General features: G+C 42.7%; 1 protein-coding gene and 1 non-coding gene across 15 annotated transcripts in view; one reads left to right on the forward strand and one right to left on the reverse strand.

Annotated features, from left to right (window-relative positions):
• Positions 1-6,221: 6,221 nt before the first annotated feature.
• Positions 6,222-14,660, reverse strand: part of ARMH1 (armadillo like helical domain containing 1) — a 47,481-nt gene continuing 39,042 nt past the window's right edge. For 10 of the 14 annotated variants that reach the window (XM_010982279.3, XM_010982281.3, XM_031465599.2 and 7 more), the window contains 6 exons: positions 11,745-11,867; positions 11,578-11,650; positions 11,329-11,458; positions 11,169-11,246; positions 10,844-10,952; positions 6,222-10,764 (listed from right to left, as the gene is read on the reverse strand). In XM_010982279.3, the coding sequence (XP_010980581.2) occupies positions 10,646-10,764; positions 10,844-10,952; positions 11,169-11,246; positions 11,329-11,458; positions 11,578-11,650; positions 11,745-11,867 (632 nt within the window). In that variant the 3' untranslated portion in view covers positions 6,222-10,645. Of the gene's footprint in view, positions 10,765-10,843; positions 11,004-11,168; positions 11,247-11,328; positions 11,459-11,577; positions 11,651-11,744; positions 11,868-14,660 lie in introns of all 14 variants that reach the window. The other 4 variants (XM_010982283.3, XM_064493640.1, XR_004140933.2 and 1 more) reach the window with 3 other exon arrangements.
• LOC116156993 (U5 spliceosomal RNA) lies at positions 6,366-6,482 on the forward strand. The gene has a single exon (XR_004140958.1). It is a non-coding gene; the product is annotated as a U5 spliceosomal RNA (small nuclear RNA).

Here is a 14,660-nt window from a genome sequence, read left to right on the forward strand (position 1 = left end):
AAACTTCTTTGATCAGCAGCAGGTGGCTCCATGGTGGCCATCAGGAGTAGGGAGTGCTTCTGTGAGGGGAAAGAAATGTATGAGAATTTTCTGCAAGAAAGCACAGAAATAGATAAGGTTAAAACTTATAGTTGAGCTTCTTGTCTTGTGGCAAGTATTATACTTGTTAGTGTAACAGAGATAAAGTTAATCTTTTAAGCCTGTTTTTTGGTCTCTGGGACTCAGGCCCCCTTTGTTCTTTAGTGTGCAAGGACTGTTTTGCCCAAGGCCGTTCCCCAGTCCTTTTCCAAAATGGTTGTACGCTTGTCTTCCTATCTCAGAAGCAGAGGTTGGTGTTTAAGAAGTTCTCTGGAGGTGGAGGGGTTGGGGGAAGCCATGATTTGTAGCACTTGCTGATTTCCGTGGTGTAAATATTCCCACTGTGGCTGGTTTCAGGCTACTACCTTGAAGTAACTGAGGATGGAGGTGGGAAGAGATGCACCCATGAAGTAGCTGGCTCGGGCCATGCCCTGGTACCCCGGGGTGGTGGCCCTGCACTGGTATCTGTGTGCAGCCACAATTGCATTCTGGGTCTTTGACTGCCATTGAGCTTCCATAATAACTGCATTTCCTTGCTCCTGATTTCCTTCATGTGAAGGAAAGTAAACTTCTTGCTTGTTAAAGGTGCTCTTTGCGGAGTCTTTGTCACTCACTGAGAAACTCAATACTAACACAAGGAATGAGACAAAACTCAGTATTTGCTGATGATGTGGTTCCCTATATAAAAAAGCCAAGAGAATCAACGCCAATATATAAATAAACTAAAAAAGAGTTCTGCAAGATTGCTCCAAATGAAATCAATATGCAAATTAGTATTCCTCGCTACCAATAATAACCAACTAGTAAACATAATAGCAAAAGTAAGATATAATAACAACAAAACTATAGAGTACTTAGAAACCAACCTAAAAAAGTGACCTTTATAGAGGAAAAAAAATTAAATTCTCTAAGGACTTAAAGAGATCGAGCAAATGGAATAAAATACATATTGATGGATAGTAACATGGTAAAGATTTTATTTCTCTCTAAATATTTCCAACAATTGAATGCAATTTCCGTCCAAATTCCAGCAGAATCTTTTAAGGAACTTCATAAAGTTATTTTAATATTTACATGGAGAAATAAGATCCATGAATATCTGTGTAAATAGGAGAAAAAAGATTAAGAAAGCCACATTAATTAAAACAGGGTGACACTGGACAGGAAGATTCAACTTCAGGATAATGATTCCTTCTGGGGCCCGGGAGGCAGTTTCGAGAGGAGTGCTCAGGGAATAATGCTAAGAGAACAAGTCAAGTTCTGTTTCTTAATTGGATTTGGGATATTTAGCTATTTTTTTAAAAAATTACATTCCATATACTCTTAAAAAAATTTTTGGGGGGGGGTGGGGAGGTAATTAGGTTTATTTATTTATTTATTTAAATGAAAATACTCGGGATTGAACCCAGGACCTCATGCATGCTAAGTATGCACTCTACCACTGAGCCATACCCTCCCCCCATATACTCTTTTATGTATGAAATACATAAATTTTAAAATAAAGAAATAAAAAGGTTTTTAAGACATGGCACTTTAACTCCAGGAAAAGAAAAGTTTTACATGGTAGGAAAGGTAATCATAGAACTCTACTTGGCTTGGCTCAAACAATATTGAAATACAATGACTTAGGGAAGAGAGGGTGTGAGGGAGAAAACATCCTCATCTGTCATGATGAGAAGCTTGAAAAACCCCAAATAGAGTTGCTTATGCTAAGCCCCACTTCACAGAGCGGAGGCTTAACTAGTTTCAGCTCTCCCAGAAATGGAATCTTAAATCAGCCAGCCAATCAGGAATCGCCTGATCAGTGCTGGTTAGGTAATCTGTCTGATTTTACCTTAAGTCTCTGAGTGTTAAAACACATCTTCTGGGCTGAATAATTATCATTCTAAGTACATGATCAGTCAAAACAAGGTAAGAATTTTCAACCCAAAAAGTAAAAATTTATTGGAAATGCATCTCCTAATGAGATGGACGCATTTTTATTTTTCAATTGGTTTACATAGAGTGAAACAGTTTGTTGCCAATTCTATTCCTATTTTTGTTTCTACAAATGAAAGAGCTGAGAAAGCTTAAAATAAATAAATAGATGGGAATTGGAGAGAGTTTTGCTTTTTTGGTTTTTCTGTTTTTGTTTTTGTTTTATGCCTCTTTGTTGGATGTCCCAGATGGTTTTTACATCCCTGGCACTGTGGTACGCTCAAATGATGGACTATTGTGCAGAAAATAAAATGGATGAACTAAAACTAGATTTACAGATACGAACACAAATTAATCTTGGAAATGTAATTTTGAATAAAAAAGGAATTACAGATGGATGGATAAGGTATGATATTTATATACATTTTAAAAACACATGACCGAGGGGAAGAGAGTATAGCTCAGTGGTAGAACACGTGCTTAGCATGCACAGGGTCCTGGGTTCAATCCTCAGTACCTCCATTAAAAAAAAAATAGATAAGTAAACCTAATTATACCCCCTCCCCAGCAAAAAAAAAAAAAAAAAAGACAAAACCAAAAAACACATTACTGATAACTGTCGGTGATTGGAGGACATACCAACTTCAGAATAGTGGGTATCACTGGACAGAGTGGGAGCAAATGGGACTGGGGGGACAAATGCTGGCTACAACTTTATATATAAGGCTTTTATTTTTGTTTTGTTTTTAACAAATGAACAACCATATTTTTATTTATTTACTTTTTAATAAGTTTAAATCCTTGAGGGGTACAGCACCACACAGAATCTAAGTCCAATGGCCTTAGCAGGAAGGCTGCTTCTGAATTTGGCGGGAACCATGCCACTCTTTCCGTGGGCACGAATTACCTTTCCCCAGATTACTCTCCTCTTGTTTGGTTTACCACCAGAAGTCACTGTGGTGTTCTTTGCTTTGTTTGCATAAACACATCTCTTGTCTGGGTAGAATTCAGTTTCATCACAAGTATAAATACCTCCGGTATTCAGAAGAGCTTTGTGCTTCCTCTGATTCCAGATACATTTACTATTTTAAAGTCCTATTCCCAGCAGGCCTCCATAGGCTCCAAAATGGAAGAAAGGGAGCTGTAGAAGGTTTTGCTTACTTTTTGAGCTTAACTAAAGCACATCTCAAGAAATGTTCATATCTATTAAGTCTGAGTATCAGATGTGTTTTTGTCCTCTAGACTTTTCTGTGGAGTTAGAAATAGTTCATGATGAACTTTGAAAATAATAAGGAATGGGAAGTGAGGAAGTAGAGATAAGGAGAAAACTAAGAATTCTTTTACTATAGGAGTTGTTTCACTTCATAAAAAATATATCCTGAAGTCTCTGTTGTTTGAATCAATTTCAAGGTTTGAGAAGCCTTGTTTATACAATTACAAAAGTCATTTTGAAAAGTTTAGTATGAAAATTAATTCCAAATTGTACCGGTTGGCCCACAAACCTAGAGGTGACGCTCAGTGGAAACTAATTGTTTAGAACAAAAGTTTCATTTGTTCCCTTGCGGTTGTAGGAAAGTTTGTTTTTAATAAGGAGATCTCTGTGAGAATATTTTTCCTGAAACAAAAATACGAAGTGAAGTTTTTTCTTTGTTGTGGTTGATCACCATATTCCATAAGGAGCCCGCGGCTGCAGGGTGGTGTAGGTCTAGAGAGTTCTTCCCCTGTCTCCCCTCCCTTTCCTTCCTCCCACTCTCTCCCTTTCTTTTTCACTTGGGAGACAATGGAGGCTACTTGGTCTGCAGGGATGAAGGGGCACTGAGCGGCACCCGGGCAGTGGAGGGATGGCCTTTGATGGGAGGAGGGCAGAGGAAGGGGCAGATGCTAGGGGGCTGTGAGGTTGGGAGGTGGGAAGATAAGGAAATGGCTTCTGCTTTCTCAGCGAAATCTATTGTGACGTTATCTGCTGAGAGTGAGAGTTGGGGAGGAGTGGGATGGTTTCGGTGAGAGAAGAAGGTACAAAGTGGGTGCCCCCAGAGTGGGCAGCAGAGCCCGCAAGAGCCGATCAAGTGATAGCGGGGCCTTAGTCATAAGGTTTGGTCAGATGTCTGTTTTTTCCAGCAGTTCAGCTGCTACAGGGCAGATGCTGAAAAGGGAGAGGAAGATGGAGGGCAAGAGAGAAACTGCCGAGGAGTGACAGAGTAGAGGATAGGTTGCCCCACAGTCCTCACTGTGGGGGAGTTACTACCGCACCATCTCCCGCGTCTTTCTCCCACCATCACGGAGTCGGAGCCCGGGTCCTTCCTTTTACCTAACTGGACCCCCATCCTCCTCCCCTCCCACTCCCCAGCCCCCTTCATCTGTACTTTAATTCCTCTCTCCTGGATACCTGTATGGTCGCTCTCTCCACCTGTAATGGCTTCTACCAGTGGTGTTTAAGCATGTTTGACACTCTCCTAATTTTAACTCTCCTAATTTTAACAAAGGGGGCAGAGGGAGGCTGCGTTTACTCCCACAGCCCTTCCAGCTACAATGTCTCCTTATTTGGCTTTTTCAGGACCAAACGTCTGGAAATAGTTGCCTGCAGTCTTTACCTCCCACCTCCCTCCCAGTTCCCTGCAATTGGGCTTCCATCACCCCCTACTCGTTGGAAATGGCTCAGGCCGAGGTCACCAGCAACTGCCCTGTTGTTGAATCCAATGGACTTTGCAGTTCCCACCTCACTTGATCACTCATTTGACAGAACTGACTGCTCCCTTCTGGAAACTTCTTTTCTGCCCTTGATATCTGTGCTGTCCACACTGCTGTCTGACCTTCCTAATTTCACTGCTCCTTCTGCCGTGCCCCTCCCTAAGGCCACTGTTCTCTAGGGACCTATCCTAGATGTCTTTTCTCTCCTCACTGTGTGCTCTTTCTTCTTGGCAAGCCAGGGCATCTCTTGCTCCAGGCCACCATTTATTTCTCTCTGGCTTTGCTGCTCAGAGTCCTAAATCATCTCCCAAACTTCCTGTTGGGCATACAGTCTCCATACTTTAGCAAGAATGGCTGTCCAGTGGCTTTCAGCTTAGTGCGCATAAGAATCACCCGGAGGCTCATTAAAACTAAACTCAGACACCTGGGTCCTACTGGGAGTTTCTGAATGGAGCCTAATTATTTGCATTTCTAAGCAGTACATGGGTAGATTAGGTGTGTTTTCTAGGGTACCATAACAAAGTACCACAAATGGGGTGACGTAAGTTTATTGCCTCACAGCTCTGGAGGCCTCATTTTAACTAATTACATCTGCAATGACTTTATTTCCAAATGAAGTCTCATTCTAAGGTATTGGGGAGGAGTTAGCACTTCAGCATATGATTTTGGAGGAGAAGGGGACACCATTCAACTCATAATACCAATAACAGCACGTAATGCTAATGTTGCTTCAAAACACTAATCTGATCATATTATTCTCCTTTAAAGATTTTCAGTGGCCCCGCATTGCTCTCAAGGTAAATCTAAGGTCTTAGTTTGGCCCTGAAGACCCATCAAAATCTGGTCACTACTACTTAGCCACTTGCCCTTTCACCACTCAGACTGACACTGTTCCTCTCTGCCTGGAACACCGTCATCACCCTTCTTCTATGAATCCTTTAATGCTCTGCCTACATGTCACTGAACATTCGGATCAGTGCTCAACACACATACCTGTCTCCTAGGGCCTAGCACAGGGTTTGACACAGTGTTCAATATATTTTGTTGAATGAGTGTACGAAGACAAGTATGTTCAAGCCTTTTTAAAAAAAATTCAATTTACAATTTTTAGTTCAAGAGAAATTTTAATTTGGAATCCCAATTATAAAATAAAATCATATGAAACATAAGCAGCAAGGTTATACTGTATAGCACAATGGGAATTACAGTCATTATCTTGTAATAACCTATACGGAGTATAATCTGCAAAAATACTGAATCACTCTGCCATACACCTGAAATTAACATAATATTGTAAATAAAATATATTACATAAAACAAAATCACACTTTCTAGTTGGCCTGCTGTCTATATTCCTGCCAGTCTGGCTTTTGCTCCGTCCCCTGGTGGTGGCTCTAGGCTTAGCAGGAAAACTAAGGAACCTTTTAAGGTATTTCCGAAACCGGAGGTGGAGGACGCCTTTATTTACATACCCACAAGGCATTGCACACAGGATTGTTCTTACTTTAAAACAGCTAGATTCTTCTTTTTATTTTGACTCCCCCCCCCCCCCGATAATGAGAATATTTTCAGAGAATTGTCAGCAATAAAGGCAGAACTCACTAGCTCTTTGGGATAAATAGTTACCATTGCTGTTCTAGGAGTGACAGTTATCCGAGAACTATGTGAGCCATTAGGGTAGCATACTCTGGTTTCTCTTCAGATCGTATAAATCTTTCGCCTTTTACTAAAGATTTCCGTGGAGAGGAACAATTCTGAGTTTTTGCCCAATTTTTTGAGGCCTTGCTTTTAGCAAGGCTACTAAAGATGTTAAAAAAATAGATTAAATACTACACTGGGTTCATGTTATCTTGTTTAGACTATCTGCAGGAGGCTTTTTGACTCCGGGTTGTTTTGACAGAATATGCCACTAGACTTACCAACTTATTGTTTTGTTATTTTTTTCTCTTATTTTTGTCATTGTGTAGTTTGTGCTGGTTTATTCTTTTGTGTGTTATCTAAAGTGAGTTAAGAGATCTTTAGAGTGAGCTTGGGTGTCCTTTTTGTTCTGTTTTCAGAAGTTTAAGTAAGTGTGTGAGATACTTGCATTTGGAGGGTTACACTGGGTGGCACAGTGGAGGAAGGATGGACCTGCACTCCCCTCAAGGAGATAGGAGCCAGTTCAGGGAAGGGCGCCATTGGCCTCTTACTCTCAGGAACCAAGCCGTTATTAGGAATTCAAGTACATTCACAGAGGAGGTGGATACACTTTGTCCCCAGGGCTTCGATTTTATGCTCACACGTTGGGGGCCACCAAGCATAAAATCCTGAACTGCCTCCTGTGCTTGGCAACAACAGATGTTTGCTACCTGTGGACTATCCCGTTAACCTGTTTTTGTTTTTAGGTCTTGAATTAAACTTTTAAAGTTCAGACTTGGGCATATATATCTGTTCACAGACATTTTTCAAGGCAGTACCTGAGCAGTTCAGGAAAGGCCCATCTCTCTGGGGCTCTGGTTCTCCATGCACTCGGGTAACTTGGCTTTTTAAAAAAACTTTTAAAAATCGAAGTATAGTTGGCTGCTTTTTGTATCACACATTTATATACATATTTTCTTTATGAGGTAATTTAGCCTGAAAACTAGAACTGTTAAAAATAGGTTGTATCTGTGATTTCCAATTTTTATGTTATATTAAGACAGCAACCAATTGTTATAAATTTGAACTTTAAAAATAAACTTATACTACATAACAATCAAGAGCAGTATGCAAACCTTAACTGGATACTAATCAAAACCCAAAAACATACCAAAAAAAGGAAGACAGGAAGAAAACAGAAGGTATGTTTTTGATACCTTTGTGGAATTTTTAATATGTATTCTCTTTGAGATATCATTGAATTAATAATTGTATTTTATTTCTGCTGTAACAAATTACTACCCATTTAGTGACTTGAAACAACATAGATTTATTCTTCTCACAGTTCTGGAGGTCAGAAGTCTAAAATCAAGGCTGCATTCTTTCTAAAGGCTTCAGGGTGGGGGAATCTGTTTCCTTGCCTTTTTCAGCTTCCAAAAAGACGACTTTATTCCTTGGCTCATGAGCCCTTGCCTGCATCACTCCAACCCTCTTGCTTCTGTCTTGTCATCTCGTTATCTCCTGTTGCTAACTCTGGATCCTCCTATCTCCCTCTTATAAGGACCCTTGTGATTACCTCGGGCCCACCTAGATAATCCAGGAGAATCTCCCCATCCCAAGATCGTTAACCACACCTGCAAAATCCCTTTTACCTTGTGAGGTAACATATATATTGGTTCCTGGGATTAGGATGTGGACATATTTGGAGGCCAATTACTCAGACTACCACAATCATGATATCATAAATATGTGTGAGAATGTCCTTATTTTTAGTAAAAAGATAATATGAAGTATTTAGAAGTGAAATGTCATGATATCTGAAACTTTCAAATAGCTCAGTAAACAGCAAATGTGTCAAAGGGTATAGGTATATAGATATTCATTGTATTATTTCAACTCTTCTGTAGCTTTGAACTTTTGAAAATAAAAAGTTGGAGGAAAATAAATATATGTTAAATTCTATGTAATGTGTATTTGTTTTAGATATTTGTATTATACTTAAGATTTCATTTTAAAAGCTCCACTGTTGTTAAACTTTGATCATCTTAGATCAGTGGTTTCCAGATTTTTGGATTTTTCAATTAAATTTTCCAAAAAATTTCTAAGGTACTGTTTTTTAAAAAATTGTAATTCTACAAAAAGAGAAGCCATTTCAAGACTAAAAACAGTAAGAATTACTTGACACCAAAGGACAGGACACTTATTTAGAATAGGAAATCCATTTAGTTTTATGGAAAACATGCCAATATTTTGTTAACTTTTCTCTCCTCCCTCTGCCACACTAGAGGAAAGCTGAGGCTTAAAATCCCAGTTTGGGCTGCCTTTGACCATCAGTATCAGGGCTGGTGATGCCCTCTTGTGGCAGTCTGGAGAATTACTGCCATCTGACTTCTTTTTTTCCCACTTGAAGGGACAATTCCCTCACAATAATTCATTCATTCCTGTGTGCCAGACCTTGTGTTTGGGCTATATCAGTAATGAACACAAATATCCCTCCCCAGAGCTTACATTCTTGTGGAGAAACAGACAATAAATAAATAACACATAAATAAGTGCTATGGAAAAAACAGCAGTGTGGGGGGACTGTGTGTGTGTGTGGGGGGGGGTGTCAGAGTACAGGAAATAGTAGTGTGGGTTGTGACTTAAAAAAGAGTAACCCTTATTGAAAGGTGACTTTTGTGTGAAGCGCTGAAAGGAGGTGAGGGGGTTAGCCATGCAGATATCTGGGCTGAGAGCTTCTAGGAACACAACCTCTCTCACTGTTCAGCAAAAGGTCTGTTCAAAAGCCCTAAAGCAAGAGCTTGTTTGTCAGTTTCAAGAAACACACAGCCAATGTGTCTGGAGCCCAGTGAAGGATAGACAGAGAAGTAGGAGAGCATTCTGAAGTCATGGGAGACTAGATCACCTAGGGCCCTGGGGGCTGTAATAGTAAGAGCTTGAGCTTTACTCTCAGTGAAATGGAGAACCCTGCAAGGTTCTGAGCAGAGTGACAGAATCTGAAGTTTACAAGAACCATTCTGGCTGCTGTAGTGAAAGCAGAAAGCAGAGTCACCTAGAGGAGAGATGATGCTGGTTCAGATGAGAGTATTAGCAAAGGAGGAAGTGAGATATGGTTGGATTCCGGATATATTTGGAAGGTAGACTCAACAGACAGAATGGATCCAGATGTTAAAGAGAGACATCAAGGAGAACTCCACTATTTTATTCTGAGTGGTAGGAAGGATGAGTTGTAATCAGTTGAGTTGGGGATGATGGCACGGGACCCTCAGTTCAGTTTTGGACACAGATGAAATAAAAATCCATATTCTAAGGCAAGTCAAGGAAAATGTGAACATAAAAAATTTCCTCTGCCCTTTGACCTCCTCTCTCCCCTCTCCTGTGCACTGTGTATCTGCATTATGCGTCATCCAAACTTCCCCATAGGCAAATTCCTGCTCAACCTTGAAGAGCAGTATTCTTCTAGCATTAGCAAGATTAACTCTTTAGGAGATAACCTTCCTTCTTAATCTTGTAAGTGGCCACGACTAGTAACTGCTTTGTACCTGTAGATATGGATTGTGTGAATGTCACTGTGTATGTCATTTAATGTACAGCCTCCGTCTCAAAAACTTATATAACTTTGCTCTGACTACTTTCTGAAAGGCTGTTCCTAGGTTATAATCCTCAATTTGGCTCGAATAAAATCTTCCATTTCTTTCTTAGACTGACTAATTTATTCATCGGCAACACAATAAAGTAAAAATGTTTAGTCGGAAATAGAAATGTGGGAGTCATTGCAGATCCGTGGTACTTAAGGCTCTGAGACAGGATGAGATCACTAGGGTGTAAAGGTAGAGAGGAGGCTCAAGGTCAGAGTCCTTCCTCTTTCCAACTTTAAAAAAGCTGGGTTGAAGAGGAGGAATCAGGAAAAAGGAGTGAGAGGAAGCAACCAAGAAGTCGGAGAAAAAACAGGCAGGTTCCATGTCCTGGAGGGGAGAGGGCAGGAGCCAGCAGGGAGCTGAGGTGAGACCCTCTCCTCAGGCTACGCTCTTGAATCCTCCAGGATGTTGGTGGCCCTTCCCTTCAGATCAGCTTTTTCCCTTGGTGAGCAGAGGCCCCCCCAGCGCATCATCATAGGTCTCATTCCATCTTCCTCTGACCTCCACACATAGACACCAGATAGACAGTAAGACTGTTTATTGAACCCTTCACAGTCAGCTCTCCCTCTTCCCCACTGGCCTGGGGAACCCCTAGCCTCCCACCAAGGGCCAAGAAGAGTCGCGCTGAGCTTGGCCCCAGGCTCCTTCCTTCTGCCAGACTCCCCTGCCACACAGCCTTGGCTTCCCGGCTTGCCTCAGAGGCTCTGTTACTCCTTGCCTTCCACATCCTCCTTCTGGAAGTGTGTGTTGTAGGCCACCGGATCCTGATTACCATGGCCAAAGTAAAAGCTCACGTTGCTGTGGGAGAGGTCACTGAGGTACAGGGCTGAGGGCAGGGAGAGAGATGGGCCTGAGTCTGGGTGCCCGCCGCACCTCCGCTCCAGGCTCCCTCACTCCCCCCTCACCTTTGGTGACATTGACTTTGTTGGCCGCCAAGATGTCCGCCTGAATGCTATCTATTTTCATATACAGGTCCCCGGCGTTGCTCTGAGGACAGGAGCAAGGGGAACCCGGCTGGATGTGGGCAGAGGGAGGTTGTAGGCTGGGATCGGGCTCTCAGCCTGACTGGAAGGGCAGGAAAGACGCCAGGTGGAGAGGCCCCAGTCTGGGTAGTTTTTTGCCGGTGGCCGCCAGGGGGGGGGGGGGATACCAGGGGCGAGGCGGGGCGCAGGGGCACCGTTCTATCCCGGCCCGCAGCTCAGAAGGACCTGGCGGGGCGGGAGCACTCACGAAGAAGAGCTTGTAGAGTTCCTCCCCCATGGACTTGCGCACGTGCTCCTCCACCACCGGGAACAGCTGTACGAAGTACTGCGGCGAATTGGCGGGAGCGTGACTGCTGTACCCTCGCGCGGTGCCCGCCGCTCCGCCCGCCGCCCGCCGCCCCGCGCACCTTCAGCGTGAGGCTGGCCTGCCGCTGGCTGTTGCTGTGGTCCGTGTTGCCCATGGCGGCCAGCAGGCTGTGCACCACGCGCAGGTGCAGCATCTCCTCCGCGAGGCTCGTGTTGCGGAGCGCCAGGATCCTGCGTGGGGAGGGAGCGAGGGGTTGGGCTGCGGAGACCCCGTGGGACCCTCTGGCGTCCGAAGGACACCCGGGACCCGCGGGCTTGCCGTCTCCGCCCACTCCCCGCTGCCCGCTTACCCTATGGCCTTGGCTGCCGCGGCCTGCTGCAGGAACACGGGCAGGTGGGCCGTGAGCTGAAGGACCGACGAGTCTGGCGGAGGGAGCGGCGGTCGTGAAGCGCGAGGCCCCCTCCCCTCCCCCGCCTTCCCGCCCAGGGCTCACCTCCAATCCCGGCGGATCCCTACCGTTGAGGATCTTGGGCTGCAGTTTGCTGGTCTCCTTGAAGGACGGTATCAGCAGCGCCACGAGGCCCTTGAGCAGCGCCGGGCACACGTCGTAGTTGACCAGGTCCTTGATCAGCTCGATGGCTGGGGAGGGCAGAGAGCGCAAGGAAGCTAAGAGCCCCTTGAACCAAGTGCTTCCGTTTATCCCCGTCCTCTTCCTCGACCTTTCTTAGCACCTCTTACTGTGCCAGGCGTGAGGGGAGCTGGGCTGGTGGCTCCTCAGCCCTGCTCTCCTGGAGCTTGTGGTTAAACGGGAGGGCCATAACTATTACTTCCTAGTTAGGGACCCATTTGTATTTTTACACACAAGAAACCTCTTTGAAAAAATCAAACATTTAGCTCTACATAAGGCCTCAAAAAAATTCACTACCAATTTTCAAGTGTTTCTTCTCCATGGAAACTTTTGCTAAAATATAAAAGATTTCAACAAATTGGATAGAAACTCAGATGTGCAGTCCTTCTGTGCCCATCTTCCCAGATACTAGTGGATCTCCCAACACTTGCAATTCAGTGTAGCAAACAGTGTGTTCAGAACAACATTTACCCCGGTGTAAAGAGAAAGGAACCACAGAGAGGCAGAGCTAGAAGGGGGCAGGATCAGATGGTAAGGAGATGGTACACCGGGATAAATGTTGTTCTAAACACACTGCTACACTGAAGGCAGAACTTAGAAACCAGTTGTTCCCCAGCTGGAGAGTCAAGGCCTCCCATCTACACTCACTCCGAGGGAAGATGTTTCCCTGACTAGATCATCTGCATACCAGAATGCAAAGTAGATTACATTAGAAATATTAACAGTATTACCTGTTCGAACAACGAAAATGAACCTTTTATTTTCATGTCAGGTGATTTTCCCCAGTAAGAACATGTTTAGGGGTATTTCTCTATAATGGAAGGAAAGTTTTTGTCGGTAGTTACAAAGGCATTGCAAGTGTTGGGAGATCCACCAGTATCTGGGAAGATGGGCACAGAAGGACTGCACATCTGAGTTTCTATCCAATTTGTTGAAATCTTTTATATTTTAGCAAAAGTTTCCATGGAGAAGAAACACTTGAAAATTGGTAGTGAATTTTTTTGAGGCCTTATGTAGAGCTAAATGTTTGATTTTTTCAAAGAGGTTTCTTGTGTGTAAAAATACAAATGGGTCCCTAACTAGGAAGTAATAGTTATGGCCAACTTATATTTTTTTGAAAGGGTTCTTGTTAAGTGTAATGTAAGCTATAGACTTTTTTTTTTTTTTTTTTTTTTTTTTTTTTAGGTGTTTCTTATCAAATTGGGGAAGTTCAGTTGGTCATTTTTCCTCCTACCCTGCCCCGGGTACTTTACCACCGCAAAGCTAGGAAAGCCTGCATGGCACATTGGTCCATCCTCTAGGTCTCCCAGAGTTGGATGACACCTTAAGAGAGGTTGTTTTGGATCTGCTCCCAGTCAGAGGCGTGGCTGGGGACAGGATACTGGGGCAGCTAACCTTTTTACTGATGCACTAAGCGAAGTCTCGAAGGCTCGAAGGCTCGTGGGCATCCCTGCAGGGCGCTGCACTCAACACTTCACTTCAGTTTAAAACTGCATGTTTCCCTGTTTCCTGGGGTAAATGTACATTCTTCCAAAAATCCCTTTCACAGATTTTCTGGCAGAGGGGCCGTAGCACAGGAATAGACAGCAGCAGCCTTGGACAGTTGCAGTCAGTTAAGGAAAGAGTGGCAAACATAGCCAAGTGTACTCTGGTTTCTCTTCAGATCACACGTCTTTTGCCTTTTACATTTCATGGAGAGGAATATGTGTGAGGTTACCTTATTTCTCATCTAAAAGGGAAAGTTTCCAGTGTTTCATCTATTAGATATGGCGTTTGCTATAGTTTTTTTTATAGCTAGCTCTTATCAGATTGAGATTCAATTTTTCAAACTTTTTCCTATTAAGATAATATATGTGCATTCCTAGATGGCACATTTTTCTTTTTATATACTGGTAGATTCAGTTTGCTAATATTTAGTGTAGAATTTTTGCATCTATGTTCATGAATAAGATTGGTTTCTCGTTGGCATGCTGTCACTGATATTAAGATTACACTAACCTTCCTCCTACGCTGCTGGTGGGAATGCAGTTTGGTGCAGCCACTGTGGAAAACAGTATGGAGATTCCTCAAAAGACTAGGAACAGACTTACCATATGACCCAGCAATCCTGCTCCTGGGCATATATCCAGAAGGAACCCTACTTCAAAAAGACACCTGCACCCCAATGTTCATAGCAGCACTATTTACAATAGCCAAGGCATGGAAACAGCCTAAATGTCCATCAACAGATGAATGGATAAAGAAGATGTGGTATATTTATACAATGGAATACTATTCAGCCATAAAAACCGGCAACATAACACCACTTGCAGCAACATGGATGTTCCTGGAGACTGTCATTCTAAGTGAAGTAAGCCAGAAAGAGAAAGAAAAATACCATATGAGATCACTTATATGTCAAATCTAAAAAAAAAAAAAAATACAAAACAGAAACAGACTCATAGACATAGAATACAAACTTGTGGTTGCCAAAGGGGTGCGTGTGGGAAGGGATTTCAAAATGTAGAACAGATAAACAAGATTATACTGTATAGCACAGAGAAATATATACAAGATCTTGTGGTAGCTCACAGCGAAAAAAAATGTGACAATGAATATATATATGTTCATGTATAACTGAAAAATTGTGCTCTACACTGGAATTTGACACAACATTGTAAAATGACTATTACCCAATAAAAAAAATGTTAAAAAAAAAGATTACACTAACCTTAGAAAATACATTGGGGTGTGTACTCTCTTCTCCTAATCTCTGAGAGAGCTTGTGTAAGACTAGAATTTTTTCTTGAATGTTTGATAGACTT

Source organism: Camelus dromedarius, chromosome 14 (genome assembly GCF_036321535.1).
Source record: "Camelus dromedarius isolate mCamDro1 chromosome 14, mCamDro1.pat, whole genome shotgun sequence".
NCBI lineage: Eukaryota > Metazoa > Chordata > Mammalia > Artiodactyla > Camelidae > Camelus > Camelus dromedarius.